This window comes from Pogoniulus pusillus, chromosome 20 (genome assembly GCF_015220805.1).
Source record: "Pogoniulus pusillus isolate bPogPus1 chromosome 20, bPogPus1.pri, whole genome shotgun sequence".
Classification (NCBI taxonomy): Eukaryota; Metazoa; Chordata; class Aves; order Piciformes; family Lybiidae; genus Pogoniulus; species Pogoniulus pusillus.
The window spans coordinates 17,338,576-17,360,698 of NC_087283.1; the positions used below are offsets into that span (position 1 = coordinate 17,338,576).

Consider the following 22,123-nt stretch of genomic DNA (forward strand, 5'->3'; position numbering starts at 1 on the left):
TTTAGGGAAAATGTAGTCAAAGCTATGTATGAGGAGTTTAAAAAGACAGGTTGAGGTTGGGTCTGGAAAGCTGTCCTACCTGAAAAAGCTTTCAGCTCTTCCTCACTGTATAGCTCTGATGATCATCTGTCTTGGAAATAGCAACTTTCCAAATTTTTACTTTTTTGCTTAAATATCAGTGTTTGTATTTTTTAAGCAATCCTGTGTTCACACAGTTAGTAGGAACTGTGCTGTATTTCTACTCAGATAAATATGATCACTATTAAAAGCTATATAGTACACAGGTAACTCATTCAAAAGAGAATTTGTGTAAACTGTTTGAATTGCTGTCTGCTGAAAAACTTAGTATTTTGCTTTCTTACTAAAACTTCCTAGAACATTTTTTATCTGTCTTTTGCTCACAGTTGGCAAAATTGAGTATAGTGATGGCAAAAGATTTGCACCCTTTCCTTTTAGCAAAACAGCTCCTAGAGCAATTTAAAGAAGTCTGATGCATGCAGGGTTTTACAAAACATCAATCAGGCTCAGTCCATAAAACTACACGCATATGTGCTTCGCCCAGCGAGGGCCACATGCGCAGCTGGTGTAAATTTGCACGGCTCCTTTGACATCAAAGGCATGTGCCGTGTACATCAGGTGAGAGACTAGCCCCTGGTGTTTGCAGTCACCTGAATAATTTTGCTATGTGACATACAGGGATGTTTCCTGTTACGCAGACGGGATATACTGTAACAGCAATCATTGCTTAGCCTGTATGTATTGCACACTTAGACTTAGGTACATTGGACCTATATTTTATTTAAAGAGTGAATGCTCACTTCTTGTTTTATTTTTTTATTCTAAGGTCACTTTTTCACTTGAAGGATAATTTCTGTGTTTTGAAGTGCTACTTACATTTCAGTTGTTTGCCACACAGGAAGGCAAAATTACTAGTGGCTTATCACTGTGGTAAATGCATGTTTCCTTTTCAAGCATCACTGAACTGAGAATACACCTGTGAGGCTAATGCAACTTTTTTGCATATAAAAGCTTCCTACCTTCTTTTACTCACTGTAGGATAATTCTTTGTATTTTCAGGTACTAATACATGTTTTAGGCCTATATTTTTGCAGGCAGGTGAAGAAGGTATTTTGTTCCTTTAAAGAATCAAACTGTTTACTGATGAAAATGAGTCTTGCACTTGATCCATGTGATCAGGATTTGTTCCATGTTGTGTTTTGTTGGGTTTTTTTTTTCTCCCTTAGTTTGATAGTAATTTTAAATAAGACCAAATGACATGAAAAGCCAAATGTAAAATGAACAAACTGCCCTCCCAGTTTTGCCTGTGCATTTCTGTCTGATACAGTGATTTCTGTGCTAGTTCTAAATCCTGTTGTGATTTTTTTCCTATTTGTCTGGATCAAAGATCATGCACTTGAAATTAGGTAAAAATCTCATCTGTAGAAGTGTTGCTAAATTTATTTTCAAATATTATCATAACTGAAGTTCCTCAGAGAGTTTCACTCAGATACTTAGATGTATCTGTTGTTCATTATTCTCTGTCTTCCTGAAAGGCTACAAGTTGGTGGTTTTTTTAAACCCCTCTTGCTGGCATCTCTGAAGTCATCATCAGAAGTCATTAAACAGAACTGAACCATCACAGTGCCATCAGGCTACATGTGAATAAGCTAAAGTATAGTACTTTAGCAGAGATTCACATTCTGTGCTCAAATTAACTGCTTTCCCAAATGAGGCCTGGATGAATTATCTGTATCTATTAGAGGGAAAAAGCTTGAGAGCAAGTCTGAAAGAATGAGGTATGATCCTGTGCCCTCTTTCTGTGTTCCTGAATAGGAAAATTGACTTGCTGTGCTAAGAAAGTGGGTTTGAACTAAAGGTCTGAAGCACAGGTGGAGACTTCACTTTTTCTGGTTTTCTGTTGGGCAGAGAAACCCGTAAAAGAAGTACAGGAAAGTGTCTAGGGGATGTCTTTACTTATGTTAGGTTTTCCAGAGTTTCCTTGTCAGAGCCCTGCCTTGAATGTCTTGACACAGGTATTTCTGTCAGAAAAGTAAAATGTAACCCGTGGAGTTTTTTAGCATCTCTAGTGGGAAGACAGGTAGAAGTTTAGTATTTCTTTAGATTTAGCTTTGTTGCCCTGATCTCTCTACCTAAAACAGCCTTCAAAGGAATATCTGAGTAATTGCAAGGTATGTGCTGTTCGTTAGATGTGTGAGTCACTTCATTCCCAGTATGTACTATGTAGCTGTAAGTGAAGAGAATCTTAATTACAGGTGTTCATGTGCTGCTTGTCTGTATAACTTATGGGCTTGAAGTCTGGACAGATACTTTCGTTGGCAGGGTATCTGGTGAACAGAGTGTAACAGGATGAACAGAAGTGATTACCTAGATGGCTGTGAAATACAGTAGGCGAACAAGGCACATACAGAGTTAGAGGCTGAAGTTGCCCTTTAAGTAATCAGGTTGCAATTTGACCAGTAATAGTTCATCCTGAAATAAATGATCTTGCAGAGTTCACTGGAGTGAACCTCTTGCTCCTACTGAATCACACTTGGCTTTCCAAAATATGTACAGCTGCTGGGTATCCCAAATAGCAACAAGGAACCTGGGGAAACCCATTGGCAAGTATGTGCTGTTTAAATTAATGAAACATTGCTGGACAAATGATGTAAACACTTACACATATAAAATGAATTCTGCAAAAAGGATGGTTGCCAGTCTGTTCTTCACATTTCAAAGAAAATTTGTTTTCCTTCCTCTGAGTAATGCAAAATCTGGTAACAGCTCATGTGTGAGAGGTGTTTTCAAGACTTCTTTATTTACCAGTGCCAAAGTAGTAATCATATGTTCTCTATGATGTAAAACACTACTATCAGTTGTTTTAGCATCTGGGGACTGTGTTAAAAAAGTTGCAGGCTTCAAAATAAGTACTCAGGTTTGAGACATTAATGAATCGTCCTTATCAGGGCTTTGAGTCAGCTTTAATTATCAGGTCCTGTTTGCCATGAGTAAAACTCAAGGCTGAACTGTTTGCTCTGTTGCTTGTGAAGGACAGTCAGCTTTTCCTGCAGCAAATCTATTTTTATGGCAGCATTAGATAAATTTAGGAGTGGTGAAAGCACTGGGATGTAGAAAAGTCTGGGGTAGCTAAGTTGAAGGTATATGGTATTAAACATTGAGGTCACTGCTGAGAAAGGGTAGTGGTGTCTGCAGCCCAATGAAGCTTAGTATGTTTTAGCACATCACAGGAAGATAACAGCATGGTTGGTGTCTGGCTAGCACAGCAGAGAGAAAATACGGATCACCTACATGTGTGGCTTTCAATAACCAATACTTTAAAATAATTGACTGAGGAGCACTGCGTCACAAAATGTCAAGTGCTACTCTTGGCCTTTTACTGCCTAGTATTGACTAGAGCCTAAAATCAGCCTTTAATCGTTAATTAAAGGACAACTTGAAAATATGTTGAGATTGGACACATGAGGCCTGATTCTGAGCTTACTTCTGATGTTATGAGTCATAAATGAAAATTTATTGGAATATGAAAATTGTTCCACAGACAGTTGGCATATATGTTTTTATGTCTTAATATTTCAGCTTTATCCTGTCCACTCACTTTTTAAACTTGTTAATGATAAGAGATAGTTAAATATGGGAGTCTCCAGATCAAATATCTTTGACAAAATCCGTTGCAAAAGTCATTAAATCAAAAGTTTTGTCACAGGAGATGAATGTTCTGTAACTTCAGTTCTGCTAAGACTAGAACTAAGCTTTTTGTCTTTCTCTGATGTTTTCTTTCCTGTTACAGCTCCTCCTGCTCATGGAAGGAGACAAGCTAGCATAAATAACTTCCTGTTGCAGGAAAAGATATTCCTGAATAGCATTCAATGAAAACAACATGACACAGAGCTCTTAGGAGAGCTTGGAAAGCAGAAAACATATGCTGTTCTTAAAACATCTACTTAGCAATGGATAGGGTGTAAAAACTGTTCACGAGTTAATTGAAAATACCAAGCAAACTTGGCATAACTGGAATCTGGAGATTTTAGCATAACTAGTTATTGATGCTTGCATGTTTCTAACCCGGGGATAGACTGATGGTGAAATGTCAGCATTGATTGCCTCATCAAGGTAACTTTTTTAAATTTTCAAAATCAACAGTTATCTGTTCAGAACTGAGGAGTAGGTATCAAGTGGATGGGACCAATCTCTTCTTGCTAGTCAGCAGCAATAAGAGAAGGAGCAATAGCTACAAATTGGAACAGAGAAGGTTTTCATCTCTAACATGAGGAGAAACTTCTTTGCAGTGAGGGTGGCAGAGTACTGGAACAGGCTGTCCAGAGGGGTTGTGGAGTTTTCTTCTCTGGAGACTTTCAAAACCCACCTGAGTTCCTGTGCAAACTACCCTAGGTGATCCTGCCTTGGCAGAGAGGTTGGACTCAATGACCTTTGGAGGTCCCTTCCAACCTCTAACATTCTGTGAAGTGATAGTTCAGAGCAGTCATTTACCAAGAAGCTTGATGGCTAAGTTGATGGGTGAAACATCAGTTTTAATCCCCAACTCACATGTCATTTACTTGGTTTAGAGTTAAATGGAAACTTTGACATGACTGTGGATCAGTTTGAGAGCCCCTGTAAATGGTAGTCCACATCATTAAAGAGATGCTTTTTACTATTTGGTATACTGACCTCTGAGGCCAGCTAATTCTGCAGAAAATTAACTAGCCTGTTGCTAAACTTTACCTCTTTCACTTAGAAGACAGCTACTCTGTGTCAGGTTGTATTTTATGTACAGAACTGAGATATATTTAAAATTTGGCCAAGAAGATGGACTTGAATTTTATTGAAATGACATAGATTAATATAACAAATCAATATGACTAGTCAAAAATGAGACTGACTCTTGCAGTAATGAGCCATATTGTAACACTGATCTTGAATTTCTGGGTTGTTTTCTTCATTGATTATTGGTCTCATGTGATTCACTTCATGAAATATGTTTGCCAGACATCATGTGCTCTACTCTTTCTGTGGTAGATGTTTGCAGAAGCAAATAGAAATGTGGAGATAAGAAAGCACTGAGTGCTTAAAGCTCTAGTCAAACTATCAATATACTCAGCCTTCCCCAAACTGTGCATACTAGTTTTTAGAAAGCTGCAACTTCGTATCTCAGTACTGTGGAGGTAGCAAAGTTTCTGTCAGCTTTTCTTAGGATAATATCAAGCTTCTGTGCTATGAAGTCTCTAGGCTACCAATCAGGTTTTTTGATAACATTTGAACATCTTTGTCTGCCTACTAATGATGCTGTTATATTTTACCAACAAAGTTGCTTTAATATCCTTTTTAAAACCCTCCGAACTTAAGTATCTTCTGTTGTGGTCTTTAACATATATTGACCAAACACTTTGTTAATGGAACACATTCAGATTTCTGTAGCCATTCTGTTCACCTTTGCAGGAAAGAAAGCTTAGGTGACAGCTTTGGGCACTTCTCTTTATTCTTTCACCTTGCCAGGTTGTCTTTGTTTTGCATGGTTGGAGCTGAGCAGGGATAAACAAAAACTTCTTTGTGGTACAAATAATGATTAAAGCAGCTTTGAACTCAGTGTGAAACATAACTACCACAACAAAGATAAATACAGAATCCTAAAGACCAGAGCTATGAGTTTCTATTAAAGGGAAAAAAGGCTCAGTGGATATTAGGATAAATGGAATTTTGCTTAAATAATATTTGATGAGTTAAATATTTATATTCTGGTTTAGTCAGCTAATATTTCTCTTATCTTACAGTTGATGGGCCATCCATATATGATTTTTTTAAAAAACCCACTAGAAAAGTGTTTTCATTTGCTTTTTTTGATATTCTAAATACAAATATTAGCTTGTTCCTGATGGGCTTCTTGTTGCTTCTGTAGGGAATTTTTAAAGCAGTTTCCATACAAGCTTTATTCTAGAAAAGTGTTCCTTCAGATGCCATGAATCTCTGCTCCTCCTAGGGGTTGTGGACTGAATCTGTGTTAGGGGAGGCTGATAGAATGGTGTGTCCAGCACACAGGAAAGTTAACATGTGAGCAGCCAGGATTCCCCTGCTTATGCTGCCTCAGGCTCATGCCAGCTGGGAGTCTCTGTGGGAACCAGAGGGATGGGTGAAGAAGCTATCCTGTATTAGAATGCTGCACTTTGATTCTGTAGCAACTGTCTAGGCTGCGTGCTAGCATTCTTACCACTGCAAGTTTTTTCAATCTTAGATGTGACTGAAATAGTTTGAAACTCACAGTGTTAATCAAAACAATCTGGAGTCGATACATGTTTGGCTGAATTGCAACCCCAAACTTCTCATGTTCTATGTACATATATCACATGTAAAGAAGAGAGTTGGGTGTTGCACCTCTAGATATGAAGGGAGTAGCTCGGGTCACAAACTCACATGTAATAGAAATACAGTACAAAACTGGATGGATTTACAAATAAGTACTTCAGTAACCTTCTCCTTTTCTATTTAATTGTTGAGGTATAGCTGCATTCATGCATTACACCATATCTGACCCAAATAATGCCCATAGGTGTTTACGTTATCTGTTTTTTATCTTGCAGGTTGAATTTGAGTGGCTTAGGCAGTTCTGGTTTCAAGGCAAGAGGTATTTGAAGTGCACTGATTGGTGGCTTAAGCCTATGGCTAAACTGGAAGAATTTTGGAGAAAAATGGAGATTATGGTAAGAACTGCTTTTAAAGTCTGTAACCTCTAGAGCTTAATTCTGAGAGCACTGACAATTATGTTTTTAATTGTGCTGTAGTAACAGGGTTTAAACTTTATTCAGAACATATGAAAAGTAGAATCAGCCTGCCACTGCCTCCTCTTATATTTCTCCTCAGTAGCCAGAAGATATGTGAGCAGAATAAGATCCAAACCCCCAAGATTTTAATGATTTCCTGACTTTCCTTGTTTTTAAAGTTTGACAGCCTCATAAGCTGACAGTTATATATTACATCACACTAATTAGTTCATGACACTATGCATTGTCAGTTTATTCATACAAGGCCAGGATAGACAACTCTGGCAGTGACAGAAATGGCAAATTATCTGAGGACACTTGAGAGTAAAATCTGATGTTCTGGAGGTACAACTGAATCTGTAGTCCACCTGAGTGCTAGTGCCAGAGCTAGAACCAAAAACTGAAGTAATTGTCATGGTCTTGATTGCTGTATACTTGACAGTACATCAGTGCTTTCCTTGAAGACAGCCTCGGTGACAAGCACTGTCAGCCTTCTTGCTGTTGCTATCTAAGTAGAGACTCCGTTGGGAGACTTTGATACAATTGCCAGCGTGCATACTTCTACATTTGTACGCAGAAGGAACTATGTTGACAAACGTGTCTTACTCATATCATTGTTGGCATTAAAAGGTTCTTTTCAGTCATTTTTTGCTGGTCACAGCATAAGTCTCAATTCATAGTCAGCTTGGACAAGTTTGTAGTGTAACTGAGGATGTGGAAAAAAATTTGTAGTGGAGATGTTTTTGAATCTCTGGAGGTACGGTGCAACAAGAATATGCTCTTGAGTTTGGAGGGAAGTGGTGTGACTTGCTACCCGCTCAGATGTATTGTCAGCTTCATGTCAGACTTGGAAAAGATGTGTGGAAAAGTGAGACTTTCGTTTATGAGATGAGCTGCTGCAAAGAGTGAACGTTAAACTTTCCTACAAAAGGAGATAAATTGTTTATCACTTGCTTATCTGTTGCTTGGTGGTTTGGGTTATTTTTTTCATCTTATTTGTGTTCTTACGTGCTCACATTCTTGAATATCTTTATCATTCAAGAAAAATATTTTGGTTTGTTTTTCTTCCAAATAACTTAGTGCTGTGTAACATAGACTTAGATGAATTAGAGACAAAAATGCTTGATTGTTATTTTATATCCGTTGTGTGTTGCGAACATGGAAAAACAGCAAACTCAGGAATCCTCTAGAGTTTGGTTTTCTGCACTTGGTATGGTGTTACCATGTGGCTGTAATTAGAAACACGATGGCATCAGTGTATCTCCTTTCAACAGGCCTTGGGATGATATTTATCAGCAAACTCAAAGTTGGGCCAAGACAGAAGCTGCTTCTAATTTAAAAATTTTGAATTGCTTTAATGTTTTATGACTTATAAGATATTAATCACGGTTAATTTCGGCTATTGAAGGAGACAGAAGAGAATGTTAATTGAGAATGTCTGTTCTGTTGAGTCTCTAAATAAATTTGATGCTTACTGTATTTGGGACTTGGAGGTAGGGTGGGTGGGGTGTTTTGGATTTAATCTACGTTTTGTCCTTTTAATGTTTCACAAAATGACAGTAGGGGGCAATGTTGAGCCGCAGTTTGATGCAACAACAGACACTGGCTTCATAAAAATACATAGAAATGTAGCATTAACATCAAGAATTATCCCTGTTGCTTCAAGTTAGCTGTAATCTCTAAGATTCCATAACACAGGAAATCAATTGCGGGTTAACAAATTCAACAGCAATTTAACATAAAAAGTGCAGTGTTTCAGTGCATGCTTAGGTTTCACAGCATTAAGTTAAATCAAAAGAAGTATTTCTGAAGGTACCCAGTCATCTACAGGCAATTCTATTTTTATTTTCTACCAATTTGTAATTTTAGCTGTATGACTCTTGAGAAACAAATAATAGTGTCAAAATGCTGAAAGTAAAAATAGAATTGTTGATTTTTGTTTCAGAAGTATATTATTTCTGAAAAGAAAATACTTAATATATATTTTTCTTAGTGTGTGAGATGAACAACTCGACCTTTTTTTTTGAGTCTAGAGTAATGTAAAAGTCAGTTTTGGAGTCCCTGTGTGCCTTTCTCTTCCCCCCCCTTGTTGTACTAAAGCATTTGCAAAGAAGAAAAGAAAGTTTCCAAAACAATTTCTGATTCTGCTAATTGCAGTTACTTCAGTGTCACAGCAGAATATGATACTGCAGGAAGTTTAACCCGGTGTCTTCAAAGCTTTGGACACTGTTTAATATTTTTGTACCTTATAGCAAGCACACAATTTTATCATAATGTTTATGTGTGGCATTTCTTTCCCTGAGGATAGTTTTACTGAGAGCTGTCTCTTGTGATGTAAATGTTAAACCTTTCATTTGAATGACATTCTGATAAAACATCACATTTCCTACAATATTACCTCATGAATTTATGAACCATTAAATCCAAAGCAGTTTAACCAGTCTTCTACTCTTCCTTCCCCCGCAGTCCCCCCTTGAAAACACGAAGGCTATTCAGCTGCTTGAGGGTTGTTGTGTTTGGGGTTTTTTTTCAAAAGTCATTCAAGATTAACACATTATCACCTGCAACATCAGGATAAGTGCTTGCTGAATTCAAAGGGAGAGTTACCGTTTGAAAAAAGACTGTACAAGCTTTGCTTTCTGGGTAAAGAGAAGTCTGAAAAGCTGAAATCTCATGTGATGTGAGGAAGTCTTGCTGTAGCTGTTCTGAGATTCAGCGGAGAGACAATTTGTCTCTCAGGGTCTGCTATCATGCAAACCTTGCAATCTGACATTTATTTTAGCTATGAAAATCTTCTAGCGCTCTACCAAATCACTAAGAACTGCTGAAATCCTGCAGTCTTCTTTTGGTTTATTTTATTTTAGACGGATTCACGTTTTAAGATGTAAAATTGAAATCGCTGAAATGTTTTATTTTGATGGAATGAAAAGTAAACATCTGTGATTATATGTAAATATTGAATCTTTAAAGGCTGTTGTAGCATATCTGGACTTCTTTTAAAAAGTAAAATATATGAAACCTTGGTAGTCTTATACGGTGTGAATTGTATTTCCTACTCTGACAGTCCACTTAGCAGTATAGCAATGTATTTATATGGCAGTTGGCCTTTAATAACCTTTATTGACTTTAGCGGGTAAGAGCCAAGACTGGGATTATTAAAATGTATCAGTTTCATTGTAGTATAAAATCACAACATATATAATTGTGTTAGGTAGGCTAGGCTCCATTTAATCCCACCTATTTATGCAGGAATTTGGCAAGATGGAAAAAAAAATGTAGACCTAAAATAGCAAGAGGGGTATGACTGATTTGGAGTTGTAACAGCAGAACCCTTTTGCCTGCAATAAAGGGTCTACTTAAAGGAAGGGCAAAGGACTGATATTTTTTTTAATGGTATAACTGAAACAGAAGTAATCATTACCCCATTTGTTTCACTGTTTGGCACCCTAAAACACAGCTAATGATAATGAAACACGGTGCACCTTTTAATTCCTAAATGCAGTGTAAAAGCAGAAGCAGCCTCTGGCTGGTTACAATGAGCGGAGTGGCATTTCACACAAACTCATCTTCCTGCACGGCTTTTGTTTTGGTTTCTAAACCTTTTTTAAACTTTACTTGTCATATTGTTATTACTGTTCTTCTCAATGGCATGCTTCTATCAGTTTGTACAGCTAAGTGGAAACCTGAGAGCAAAGCTATTTTCTTGTAAAATGATTTTTCTTTCCTTTTTGAGGTCTATTTCATTATCAACTACTATTGCTACATATGAAGTACGTCATAGTTTCAGCTGTAAGCCCCTATTTCAGGGGCTTACAGCCTGACAGTTAGAATTGACTCTAGGCTAAAATTTACGCTACAAAATCTCAGCCCAAGGCTGTAATAAATAAATAAATATATATATATATATTCCCCCAAATTAAAGCAAGGGTTTGCACGTGTATTTAAATCAGAATATTGCAGTTCCAGAATAACCATGAAAAGGTTTGAGACAAATATGTTTTTAAGAGAAAACCTCCGAGATTTGCGGACTTTAGCGCTTTAAACATCTAACCAGTTGTGTGTGTGTGTGTGTGTATGTACATATATATTAAATAGCTGCTGTGATCACAAGCAGGCTGGCTGATTGTTTAGCATTTTTCTCAGAAAGTGCAAACAACTGACATTTGAATTGGTTTGACCTTCTCAGCCCAAACTCAAATTCTGAGGTATTATTTTATTTCCTCCTTTGGCTTTCCCGTTGAGCTCAGATACGGCAGCGTCCGGCTCCTTTACTGGAGGGCCATGTGGTGATGGGTGATCCTATTTACCTAATGAGCTGTGAAATGCAGGCACAACATGGCAGCTCAAAGACCCAAATTTTAGCCATATTTCTTGTCTTTTGAGGCTCTTCTTATCTGTGTAGGCCAGATCCTTTAAATAAATGTATTTTGGGCAGTTTATATTTTATGTACATGAGGAGTCAGATGTTTCTGGAATCGTACCTTTTATTTTCAACAACAACAACAAAACTTGATCCAGAGGACTTATTTTTAATTTTTCTCTTTATATATATAGGCATTTATTTCCCTGACCCTAATCGTTCTAGCTGTCAGAAATGGGAGAAGACATTCAGTATTGTGTGTAGCAGAATCACTACGAGTCTTTTATTAAAATTAAAAAAGTAGTATTGCACATCTCTCAGGAAAAAAAAATATTTGCAATTCTGAGGGAATTCAGACTTAAGCTTCCAAAACAAAGTGTGTGCTGAAAGCACAAAGGACTGTGTTTATGATTCTCTTTGAAGTGTTTTTGCAACAGGATAAGGAAAATTTTAGAAACTGTCTGATAGTGTTCAGGGTAAATACTTAAACCCCTTTAGAGAATTTCACACACAGATACTGTGCAGCAGAAAAAAGGATACTTATGTTTCCTAAAGCTGCTACAGCCTACAGCTTTGTACTTAAAGACAGAGGTGTTGAATAGAATTCTACTGAGGATACATCCAGTGACAATATCTACAGGAACATCAGAGCAAACCAATGGATAGCACTTTCTATTTTTAACCCTTATGTGAGCTGGTTGAGATCTAAGCTGTGTTGATATGAACTACTCTAACATTTCAGTTATAAGCTGGAATTGTTAAAAGGGCAGTCTTCCAACTCACACAGCATGCTGTGAGAATAACACTAAAGATGTTCGTGTTTAGTGTGAACTGGCATAAGCCAGGAGAAGTTAAGGACGATTTCTGTCTTATGGGAAGGTGAGATGCACTTCTAATGGCACAAATGGGAGAATCATGGGTGGCTTGTGCAGCTGTGCACATGGTGCGGCTGACGATGTGCTCTGCACCAGATGGTGCAGAGGAGCCGGGCATGCTGTCTTGTTCTGCATTCCTTTCTAGGTGGGTTTACACCAGTTACAAAGTTGATGTTTGTAGATGTTGTGTGCATCACTGTATCATGGTGAGCTTCTGGAAGACTGGAATTTTGCTGTCTTGTGCTTAACACATAGGCCTGCTTTCACTGTATTTTTATACCATTGGATGTCTATGATTTTGTGTAGTATATACATATACTTACATGTGAAATGGGTTGTTTAATATTAAAATATATTTATATTTAATACACAATCAGCAGAAACAAAAAATTTTGCATCTAAGTTACACTCTAGTCTTTATTTGAGCTGCGTACATGACTGTCTTTGTCTCAGCTGAGCACTGCAGGTTACACAGAGGGCTCCATCGTAGGTGAAGTTGCTCTCAGAGTGGATAGGCTAACAGACATGGTCCATAGCACGTATGTGTGTGTATATGCTTCTGCACACAATTGCATATGCATCCATGTTGGAGATTTTAGTTGCCACCTACTCTAGGTGATCCTGTGCTGGCAGAGGAGTTGGACTAGATGTTCTCTATAGGTCCCTTCCAACCCCTAACATTCTGTGATTCAATCTTATAATTAACTTCTTTATGTAACTTCTAGATCATAAATTTAGGTTTAGAGACAATATTTATAGGGAGTGAGCACCGTGGGCAAATGCTTGCAGGCCTTGGCAGCAGGAATATACTAAGAAAAGAGTTCAGAAAGTGTTGGACGTTTGGTAATACCACCAGTCACAGTGTGTGGCAGAAGGGGAAACTTTCAGATCATAGCTCTTGCTGCATCCTTGGCATCCAGTGTCTGTTCTGGAAGTTTGTTTTAGACCTTGGTGTTGTCCTCCTTTTGCTAATGGGAACAGTGTGATTGACTTCAGTGAAAGCAGATTTGGCATGGTGTGCCTACTGTGGATTGTATATAAAGGTGTGCTGTTTCCACCTCTTTGTCCAGAACCTTAGGCAGACATATACTGGAATAGCAAAAGATCTTTTTATCAGCAGGATATTTGTCAAGTCTGTGGAAATAATGAAATAGTAGTGTTGGGCCATCATTTTACTTGTCCAGTTATTCTTTGCCAAGCCTTTTGTAGAAACCCATTTCATAGGTTTATAGAATTCCAAGGATCATCTAGTCCAATCTATCAGGGTGAGAACATTTCCTACTTGAAAAAATGAACAAAAGATCATATTTGAGCAGTGAGAATAACATTTCCTGAAAAGAAAATTATTCTGTGTTTTTCAGATTTTTTTTATCTATATGATATATGGAACTTGATTAATTATAGTTGAAGTGGTTTCTAGTTCTTCTATGCAATCATAGAAATGGTTATGATGGAGTTTATTTGTACATTGTATATGCATGTATATGGACATGCTACATAGATACAGGGGGGGAATATAGTTGGTGTTCAAACTGTGAATTACAGTGGTTTGGCAGGAACAATTCTTACTGTGATTACTGTAAACTGAGGAAAGTTGTGATTCTGAATGGAAGTGAAAACAAATGTCAGTATGACTAAAATGCTGCCATCTACATCGCTGTGCACTTCTTTTTAGAGTGCAACTAGTGTTACTAAACATGGTTTTATTACTATTGTATTTTAGTGGCTATGTAACCACTGTAAAATAGAATACAGCTGGCTTACTGTACAAATGGATTTTGCAAGCAGAGGAGGAGACATCTTCCAGAAAGCTGCCATGGCTGCACTGATACTTTTTTCTTTCCTATTGTGTCATCGGTTCTAACAAGATCATGGGTGAACAGTGTTCTTGCAGTGTGTTTTTTAACAGTTACTTCATCCTTGATCAAAATTACACCTCTCATTTTATATCTAAGGAAATAAAACTTGGCTTCAGGACGTGCCATGGAAAGCGTTATGGTTTGATGGATTAGGTGGTAATTCTTTCACTGACCCTTTATTTAACTTGTGCAAGTGACTTAAGTGTGGTTTTCAAAATCGGTGTGGAAATCAAAATGTTGAGGTCTTACATTGGCTTTAGATTGCAGACTATTTCTGATCTTAAATTCCTCATCAATAAAGCGTGGCTATGATTTTTCCTGTGACTGAAAAAGAGTTACTTATTGGCTATGTGCTAGGGTGAGAATATTTGGCAGCTGAAAGAACCCAACAAATTTCTGCCTCCCCTCTGCCATGATTAGAAATTATAGAATTTGGGCCACATCTAAGATGGTTTTTTTTTTTCCAAGTTAATTAATTATTTTCATATAGGCAAGTTATGTCCATTTCACTAAGACAGAAGGAGCTTACTGTGTTTTGGCTGACCCCCATTGTCTCCTGGCAGCTCCTAGTTGTAGCTCTCAGAAGCTTTTGAGTGGATCTTTCTTTTTTCACTTTTCATTTCTTACTACACATGCTCAATAATCCTGAAGCTGTAGACATAATATAATGTTTACTATTCTGCAGTAAGAAGATAATTACTGGCTTTTCTCAAATGTCTCTAGTTAACATCAGGTTTTGGCAGTTCTCCTTGGGCTGTGAGTAAATCTGAATTCTATATAATTCCCACAGCGGAGGCTCGAATATGGAGTTTAAGTGTAGCAAATCTTGTAAATTGTTCCTATAAAATAATGTGATTGTTTATCACAATCAAACTAATGGCTTCTCTTTTCACAGAATTCATTTTGAATTTCTGTAATGTAACAGAATGATTAAGGGAATGGTGAGAACAGGCCAGGTTGTTGCTTGTGAATAGGAATGGTGTCAGAGGAGCTGTGCTCAAGATGAATCCAACTTCATGCTTAGCATGCACAATTCTGCAAAGTGCACTGTTAATGGCTGGGAGTAGTGCATCAGTTCATGTTGCCTAGCTGCCTAGGGATCAATATAATTGTGTAATAAACCAAAGTGATTATTTTATTTTTATGTGTGCATGTATGTATGCATATATACACTGCTAATAATTATATTTTAGCTTGATCTTCGTGCTGTGTGCTACATGCTAATGGATTAAAGCTTCGCTAGCCAGATGGAAGGTCAATTGTTTTGTCAATGCTGTGGTGGGACGCAGCTTGGATAAGCGAATTATAAGATTTTTCTTGTTGTTTAAACACACAGCAGAGTAAATTTACTTGTTGTCATCCTTTACTGATGCCTCTCATATTCTGCCCAAGGTCATGCTTCCATTAAATGAAATAGAAGTTTTTATCCTGTAATCATTCGCACAGAATTCACTCAAAACTAGTGATTGGTTGTGTTTGGACAGAAATTTAGATTAGCCTGTACAAACCAAATTAGAGAAATGATGTGTAGAATCCAAGTACACAAAGGTTATGCTTCCCATAGTTCCCTGAGCCCAGAGTATCTGAAAATGTTTTAACAGCTAAGCTTTGTATTTCTGTATGCTCTTACAGAGAAGAGGAAGGAGCACTGTGGCGTTACAGTAGGAATACGTTTGTCCCCAAGGAAACGGGGATGAAGTAACAGGAAATTAATTCTGTATTGCATTTATATAGATGCTCCTTGCAAAGGCCAATACAAGTCCTGCCTATATCTTAGTCTGAGATGTTGTGATGCTTTTAAAAGCATTGAAAGTATACATAATTAGGATTATTACCATTTCTCACTTTTTGAAAGTCTTCTCCTATAGGTGATATCTTCATTAATAGAAACTTACAGTAACTGACTTGGTTTCTCAGAGGACTGATGTAGAGAAAGGAGAGGTTACCATGTAATTATAGTTTTTACAGTTAGGGCTTTTCAGACCACTATTCCATTACTGATCTTTTGTTGGCTTTCACACAGGACATACATAAAACATGTCTACATTCATGGTTCAATTCATGGACATTCCGCTAAAGGAATTGTGAATTTACAGTATGAGAACTTAGGAATCTAGTGCGAAGGGGCAAAGATAGGTAAAACAACAGATGAATCAGTCTTAAACTCATAAAACTTGCAAAATTATTGCAGAAAACAAAAAAGCTCCATTGGTTTCTCTAAGAAATCTTACTGCTGAAAACCAGAATACAAGACTTTGCTCACTCTTCCCCCCAACCCTTTTCATCTTTAGCATTTTCTTGTTAGATGTAAAATACTGTAATTGAATCACAGCATTAGCTGGCTTTTCCCAACAAAACAGCAGATTTAGGTTCTTTGGTTCTATTTTCAAAAGTAATATATAGAAAAAGAATGCAAAGACAAAAAATTGAGCACATAGATGTATAATCCCAGAGGAATAAACTGACTTCTACTAGACAAGCTGAAAGCTGATTAAAATATTTCTCATCCTTTGGGTATGCAACAGCTTTTCATGATGGAGAGTGTATTAATATTCAGCTTAGCTGCTTGTCGACACTTCAGACAGGTCCCAGGAAAGACTCTGATACTGACCAGGTTTTCTCACTCTGCCAGAAATCTTTATGAGACACAGAGCAGCAGCCTTGTGCTGACAAAAGCCAAGATAAGAGTGATGCTATTTAGCTATGTCTTTATTTTAGAATTGCTTTTAGACATTTAGGAAGTACCAAAGTATTTTAAGAGCTTTTTTAAATTTATATAAACTATTTTAGGTACAAGAAAGGAACAAGATTAACCTCAACTGTTCTAAAATAAAGCTGCTGTAATCTATCAAATTTTCATTCAGTTTCTCTGAGTTGTTTGTAAACATACCAAGATCCCAGTAGTAACACCACTGACCGAGATTTTTGGATAGGACGTTGCTGCTGCAACCGTTTTTGTAACAGATCTGAGGTGGTGGGGTAATGTTCCCTTAACTTCAGCTATTCCCTTGTAATATAATACCTACCTTCCAGACTAGAATGAGATGTAAACAGCTGCTTTATCAGCTGATACTTCTTCTGTTCCTTTGTTGGCATGCTGACATATGGGGTGTTTGCTTTTTCCCCTTCCGCAGTGACTAAATATATACAGTATCTCAGGAAAACATGTCATACGCTGTGTGAGGTGCCTTTAGGATGGCTCCAGGGCTAAATACTTCCTGTAATAGGTGAAAGAGCATGGCTTAATCAGCTTAGTTAACTTAATTAAGCTGTGCTTTTTCTCATGGTGCAGCCTTAATGTGTATTTAGTTTAGAAACTGTATCTCCTAGTTGTAGAATGACACAAACTTGGAGCTTGTGGATTTTAATAGTGGGCTTGGAAAAGGTGAAATTTGCTAGTTATGCTGTAATGAGAAGTGAATTGAAGAACTGGATCTTTTTACTGAAGGGCTAAAGGAGAAATTGTAATGCAGTTTAGATTGTCAAGACTTCTTAAACTGAGAGTCTAATTTTCTTTTCATTTTCCTCTCCATCTAACTTTAATATTCCTGTATATGGGAAGAGTTGTCTCTGTTAATCCCAGCCTCACCTTGCATGCTTGGAGGTGTGCCACCACATCTCATTCTTTGGAAGAAACTAGTGTGGAGTAACTGTGAGACTCTGGATCTTCTCTCCCCTGATATGTGTCTGAGCAGAAAATACGACTACAAGTTAAAGTAATTTGAACTGATTTTTTCTTCCTTGACCAGAGTCACTCTTTATGTTCTTCACAAACTACCTAAAGTTAAAGTAAAGGTCTATTTTTTTTCCTCTTGGAGAAGTGTTGGGATCCAGGTCCTAGTGGAACCCTCCTATCTAGGTGGCTAGAGGAGAAGATTGATTAGCAAAGCATAGGCAGAGCTGGAAACAGTACATACCTGTCATGTAGGAAGCCATAGTACAGAGTTCTACTTCCCATCTCATTTAGTTCATGCTGATATATTAAAGTTTACTTAGTTACTTAACAGCACATGTTTTTGAAAGAGTAAGATGTGGGTGAAAAAGCAAGCAAGATACTAGCCTGCAGATGCAGTTGAACACAGCAGGTACCAGGAGCCAGTGGAAAATGGGATAGAGGGGTTAGGAGCCACCCAAAGCAATGCGAGTGTGAGGACTCCTGCAAAGAGAGTTTTGAACAACTGCCGTGGTTGTAAGACTTGATGCTGAATGTGTAGGTGGAATGGACCTTTGAGTGCAGTTGGAATACAAAAGAAGCTTGACAGGAGAAATTTTTGAGATGGAGAAAGAGTAGGAAAGAATGACAAAAGCTCTCAGATGAAAAGGAGTTGTGTGGTTTGAGATATCAGAATAGAGAAAGCTTTGCAGTGGGGGAAGTGCTTATGCGGAAGATGGCAGAAGATAGGCTGCTGTGTGGTTCTCTCAAGGCAGAATATTGTGACTGGGGGTTTCTTTATTTTCATCCCTTTAAACAAGAGTTTGATAGAAATTTCTTCAATGATGCTTTTGTGCAGTATTAATACCTCATTTAATATGCTACTGAGTTATACTACAGAACCAAATAAGGCAGGAATAGTCCTTGTTTAAGCAAAAAATGAAGTTCCTTCAAGGGTGTTTCAAGTTTAAAGTTGAACATTTTAAAGTGTTTGCTTTTAATGAAGCAATAATAAAATTACTCACCAAAAAAAAACCCAGGAAGATTATATACACATAGATTTAATTTTTTTTACAATTAAAAAAAAAAAGGTGCATGGCATGTTTAAAACGTGTGGATTATGTTTATTTGTTTATGTGCATAAACATGTGGGTGCACCCACATTTGTGCACACAAAGGGACAGAATTTTAACTGAGTACTGAGCTGTTGGAAATGGCAGATCTTACTGAACTGATACAATATGTTAGTTTTTCATTGTAGTACCTCCCACTGCTTGGGCATAATTCTCTGGTAGACTTGTAGACTTCAATGTTTCTTGATTATATGGGGTGTTATAATTTCCTGATGACTGGTTATGTTATTTATAATGCAGAGGGTGCTAATCCTTTGGTGATTAACACTCTATTTGAATTACCAGAGGTCAAAGGTACATTCTTTTACTTGGTGGTTGGTGGGTTATTTTGTTTGTTTGTTTTTTGCAATGTTTCTTCCTTTTGATTTTGTTAAATTTTATTTTATTTTTTCACTGAAACTTTTGTTACCTGTTTTATCTGAAAATTACTGTGAGATAGTTTGAGGTAAGGGGAGGAAAGGAGCATCCTCCTTCTATAGGGACCCCAGTCTGTTGAAACCATGGCCATTAGAACATGGATTCTCTTTTCAATTAATAGGTCCTCCAAAAGTCTTCCGTTTTAGAAGTAGTGAAAAACCTTCTAACTGAAAGAAGCCAGAAGCACAGGGAAGAAGGTATTTACTGTTTAGCCTCTAAATAATCAGATCAGAGAATTAACCAGGCTGGAAAAGACCTCTAGGATTATCTACTCCAACTTATCACCTAACCCTTCTAATTAAGTAAACCATGGCACCAAGTCCTTCATCCAGTCTTCTTTTAAATACCTCGAGGGATGGTGGCTCCACCATGTTCCCAGGCAGCCCAGGATGCCTACCTCTGTCTCATTCTAAGCCCTCTTGGGGAGATTTATTAATGAAAAGATTACTTATGTGTTTGTATATATGCATATGTTAAAAGTGCCTATATGTATAGATAAACATACACACTTTATACTGTATAAGTATACACTGCTATTATTTCAGGTGATCTGGCAGTACAGTAGAGATTCTTGTCCAGTGGCTGTTTCCCAATCATTGTGTTTCCAGAATTGTGGAGCTATATTAAAAGCCTTCAATGCTTTCACAGATTGTGGCTGTGCAGAAGTTACCCTTACCCTATTATTTAAGTTTTTCTTTAAATCCCATGGTCTCTTTCATGGTCTCTCTCACCAGCTGGAGCTGATGAGAGAAGAGCTGTGAAGGCTTTTTGATGTTTTGTTTTTACACAGTCTTGGAATTGTGTAGCTGTTCCTATGCCTCTGGGAGAATTCAGTTGTGTCCCCCTTTTCTGAGTTGCTGAGTCCAACTGCAATGACTCTTCAGTAGTCTACAGCATTTATGGGAGGTTACTGATGGATGCTGTGACAGTGGCTTTGCTCTTTTCTGTAGAGATTACCATGACATTTAACTTGACTGCAAGTGCTGAGGTAGGTGTTCTACCTGGAGGTTTCTTCACACTGTGGATGTTCCACCTGCTCCACATCTGTAAAAGTATGGGGATGGCAGAAGACTTGCAAGAGTTTCCTCACTGGTGTTTTTCTGCTCTAAACTCTCTGGTAGTACCTGAAAGTGCTAGAAGCCAGTTATGGGAGAATTGTTGGTATACAGTAGTCCTCCGTAATGTTTAGCACTTGTGTATAGCACAGAAACAACAAAGGTGGTGACAAAGAAAGGAAGAAAATATTTTTTTGCTTCTTAACAATTAACAAGAGCAGCTCATTGCGTGAGGTTAGTGTTTGAAGCTTCAGGACATTCTGAGCTGCAATGCTGCTACTCTAGGAGACTGTGAAGGGGTAGGATGGCATCCCTCTATATTTTCTTGTAGAGGTGTAACTGGTCTAGACTTGATATTTTGAGAACACTCATCATCAGACCAGGCAGATCAAGTGTTAACAGTGTGCATTTTGCAGAGCTCTAACAGGAGATCACTGGTTTATTAAAGGCTCTGTTTTAACTCAGTTACCTGCTATGGGCTTAGTTCTTGAGCTGCTGGATGAAGTTGTTCAATCTATCAGTAACTTTAAATATGCTTCAATAAGTTACCAAATCTATGGGTGTTTTGATGTTGTTCTACAGCAGATAGGATAACTGTTAGTGGAAACACAGAGGCAAGAGGTGTCTGTCCAGCTGCTCACTTGATTATTTTGTTTCGCTGTCTGCTGTGTGCTAGCTTTCTCCCTGATTCTGTTTTGTTTAGAGCTGTGTGAGGTGCTGAGATTAGTGCTGGTTTGCTTTTGTCATAATCTTTCATGTTTACTGTGACAGATAGGTGAAAAAGTAGTATTTGTTCTGCTCCAGTGTGCAAGTAATCTAGCTCAGACACCGAGGACAATTAGTCCTGTGTTTTTTGGATGAAAGCAGACATACTAAAGTTTTAGAGGGACTTTTTTTCCTGTACATGCTCCAAGGAGAACTCTGCATACAGCACTGTGGCTTCCTCCATGACTTCTCTGAAATTAACTGCTGCTTCCATTCAGTTGCTGGCCTGTGGTTAGCCTTATTTCACTTGTATAAATACTAAACACCACACTGGCTTCGTTCCTTTTGTGGGTTTGTGCCTGTAGGGTTTCATTTATATTTCACTAGCTTAATTTACACTTAAAAATGTTTTGCAGAGATATTGTGAGCAGTCTGCTGTCTACAAAATATAAGGAAAGCATAAGAACTTGAAGGAGGGTTCACTAGGAAGCAGAATTAAAGGTCAAGGTGGTTTTGTGAGTGGAGCAGAGGAGTAAGTTTCAGGAGAGAGGGAGGAACAAGGAATCAAAACAATTGCAAGAGGGAAGATAGTATAATGAAATGAGAGAAGGGTTAAAAATAGATATAGATGGAAGTAAAGATAATGGAAATATAGAAAATCTGAACATGCAAAAGATAGTGTAACATGAAAGAGTAGTAATAAATTAGAAAACATCTGTAGTTTTGAAACTTTGTAGTTAGCATAGTGAAGTTAATGTGAAAGTTGATGTTTCATCTTTCAAAATAGTTTTTCCATTCCTCCATGATACTCCTTGAAATTAGAAATAGCACAGTAAATGATAGAGGAGGAGAGAGAAACTGGGCAGGTATATTCTTTTTATCTATCATAAGAACTGCAAAATATTAGTACAAAGACCTGAATTTTCTGCTGTTAAAGTTTAACTTGTTGGCTGTGGCATTTTATAGGGTCTTGCTCTGGAAAAATGAAATACTCAAACTACTAATAACAAAGGCAGCTATTGAAAGATGTGACTTTTGTGTGAATATATTGTTTCACTTTACACATCAAAAGCAGTTTTTTTGTTTGCTGACATATTTCTGAATCAGCTTTCTTGAAGTTGTTGTATTGTAGCCTTACTATAACAGAGCATTCAGCCTGAAAGTCTGCAGACAGAAGGTTTGCGGTAGTGTGCATGTGTGAATTTTGAAGTGATGAGCTGCCTTATTACAACCAGAATATTTTTTTAATAAAATGTTATTGGGTTTGTGTAAATCCATTTTTACTACTTCAAGG

The 22,123-nt window shown here is 37.5% G+C and overlaps 1 protein-coding gene across 9 annotated transcripts in view; it reads left to right on the plus strand.

Annotated features, from left to right (window-relative positions):
- Window positions 1–22,123, plus strand: part of FTO (FTO alpha-ketoglutarate dependent dioxygenase) — a 234,474-nt gene that overhangs the window by 61,982 nt on the left and 150,369 nt on the right. For 8 of the 9 annotated variants that reach the window (XM_064160391.1, XM_064160392.1, XM_064160397.1 and 5 more), the window contains one exon: window positions 6,594–6,713. In XM_064160391.1, coding sequence (XP_064016461.1) covers window positions 6,594–6,713 — 120 coding nt within the window. Of the gene's footprint in view, window positions 1–6,593; window positions 6,714–9,239; window positions 9,783–22,123 lie in introns of those variants that run through there. The other variant, XM_064160398.1, reaches the window with a different exon arrangement.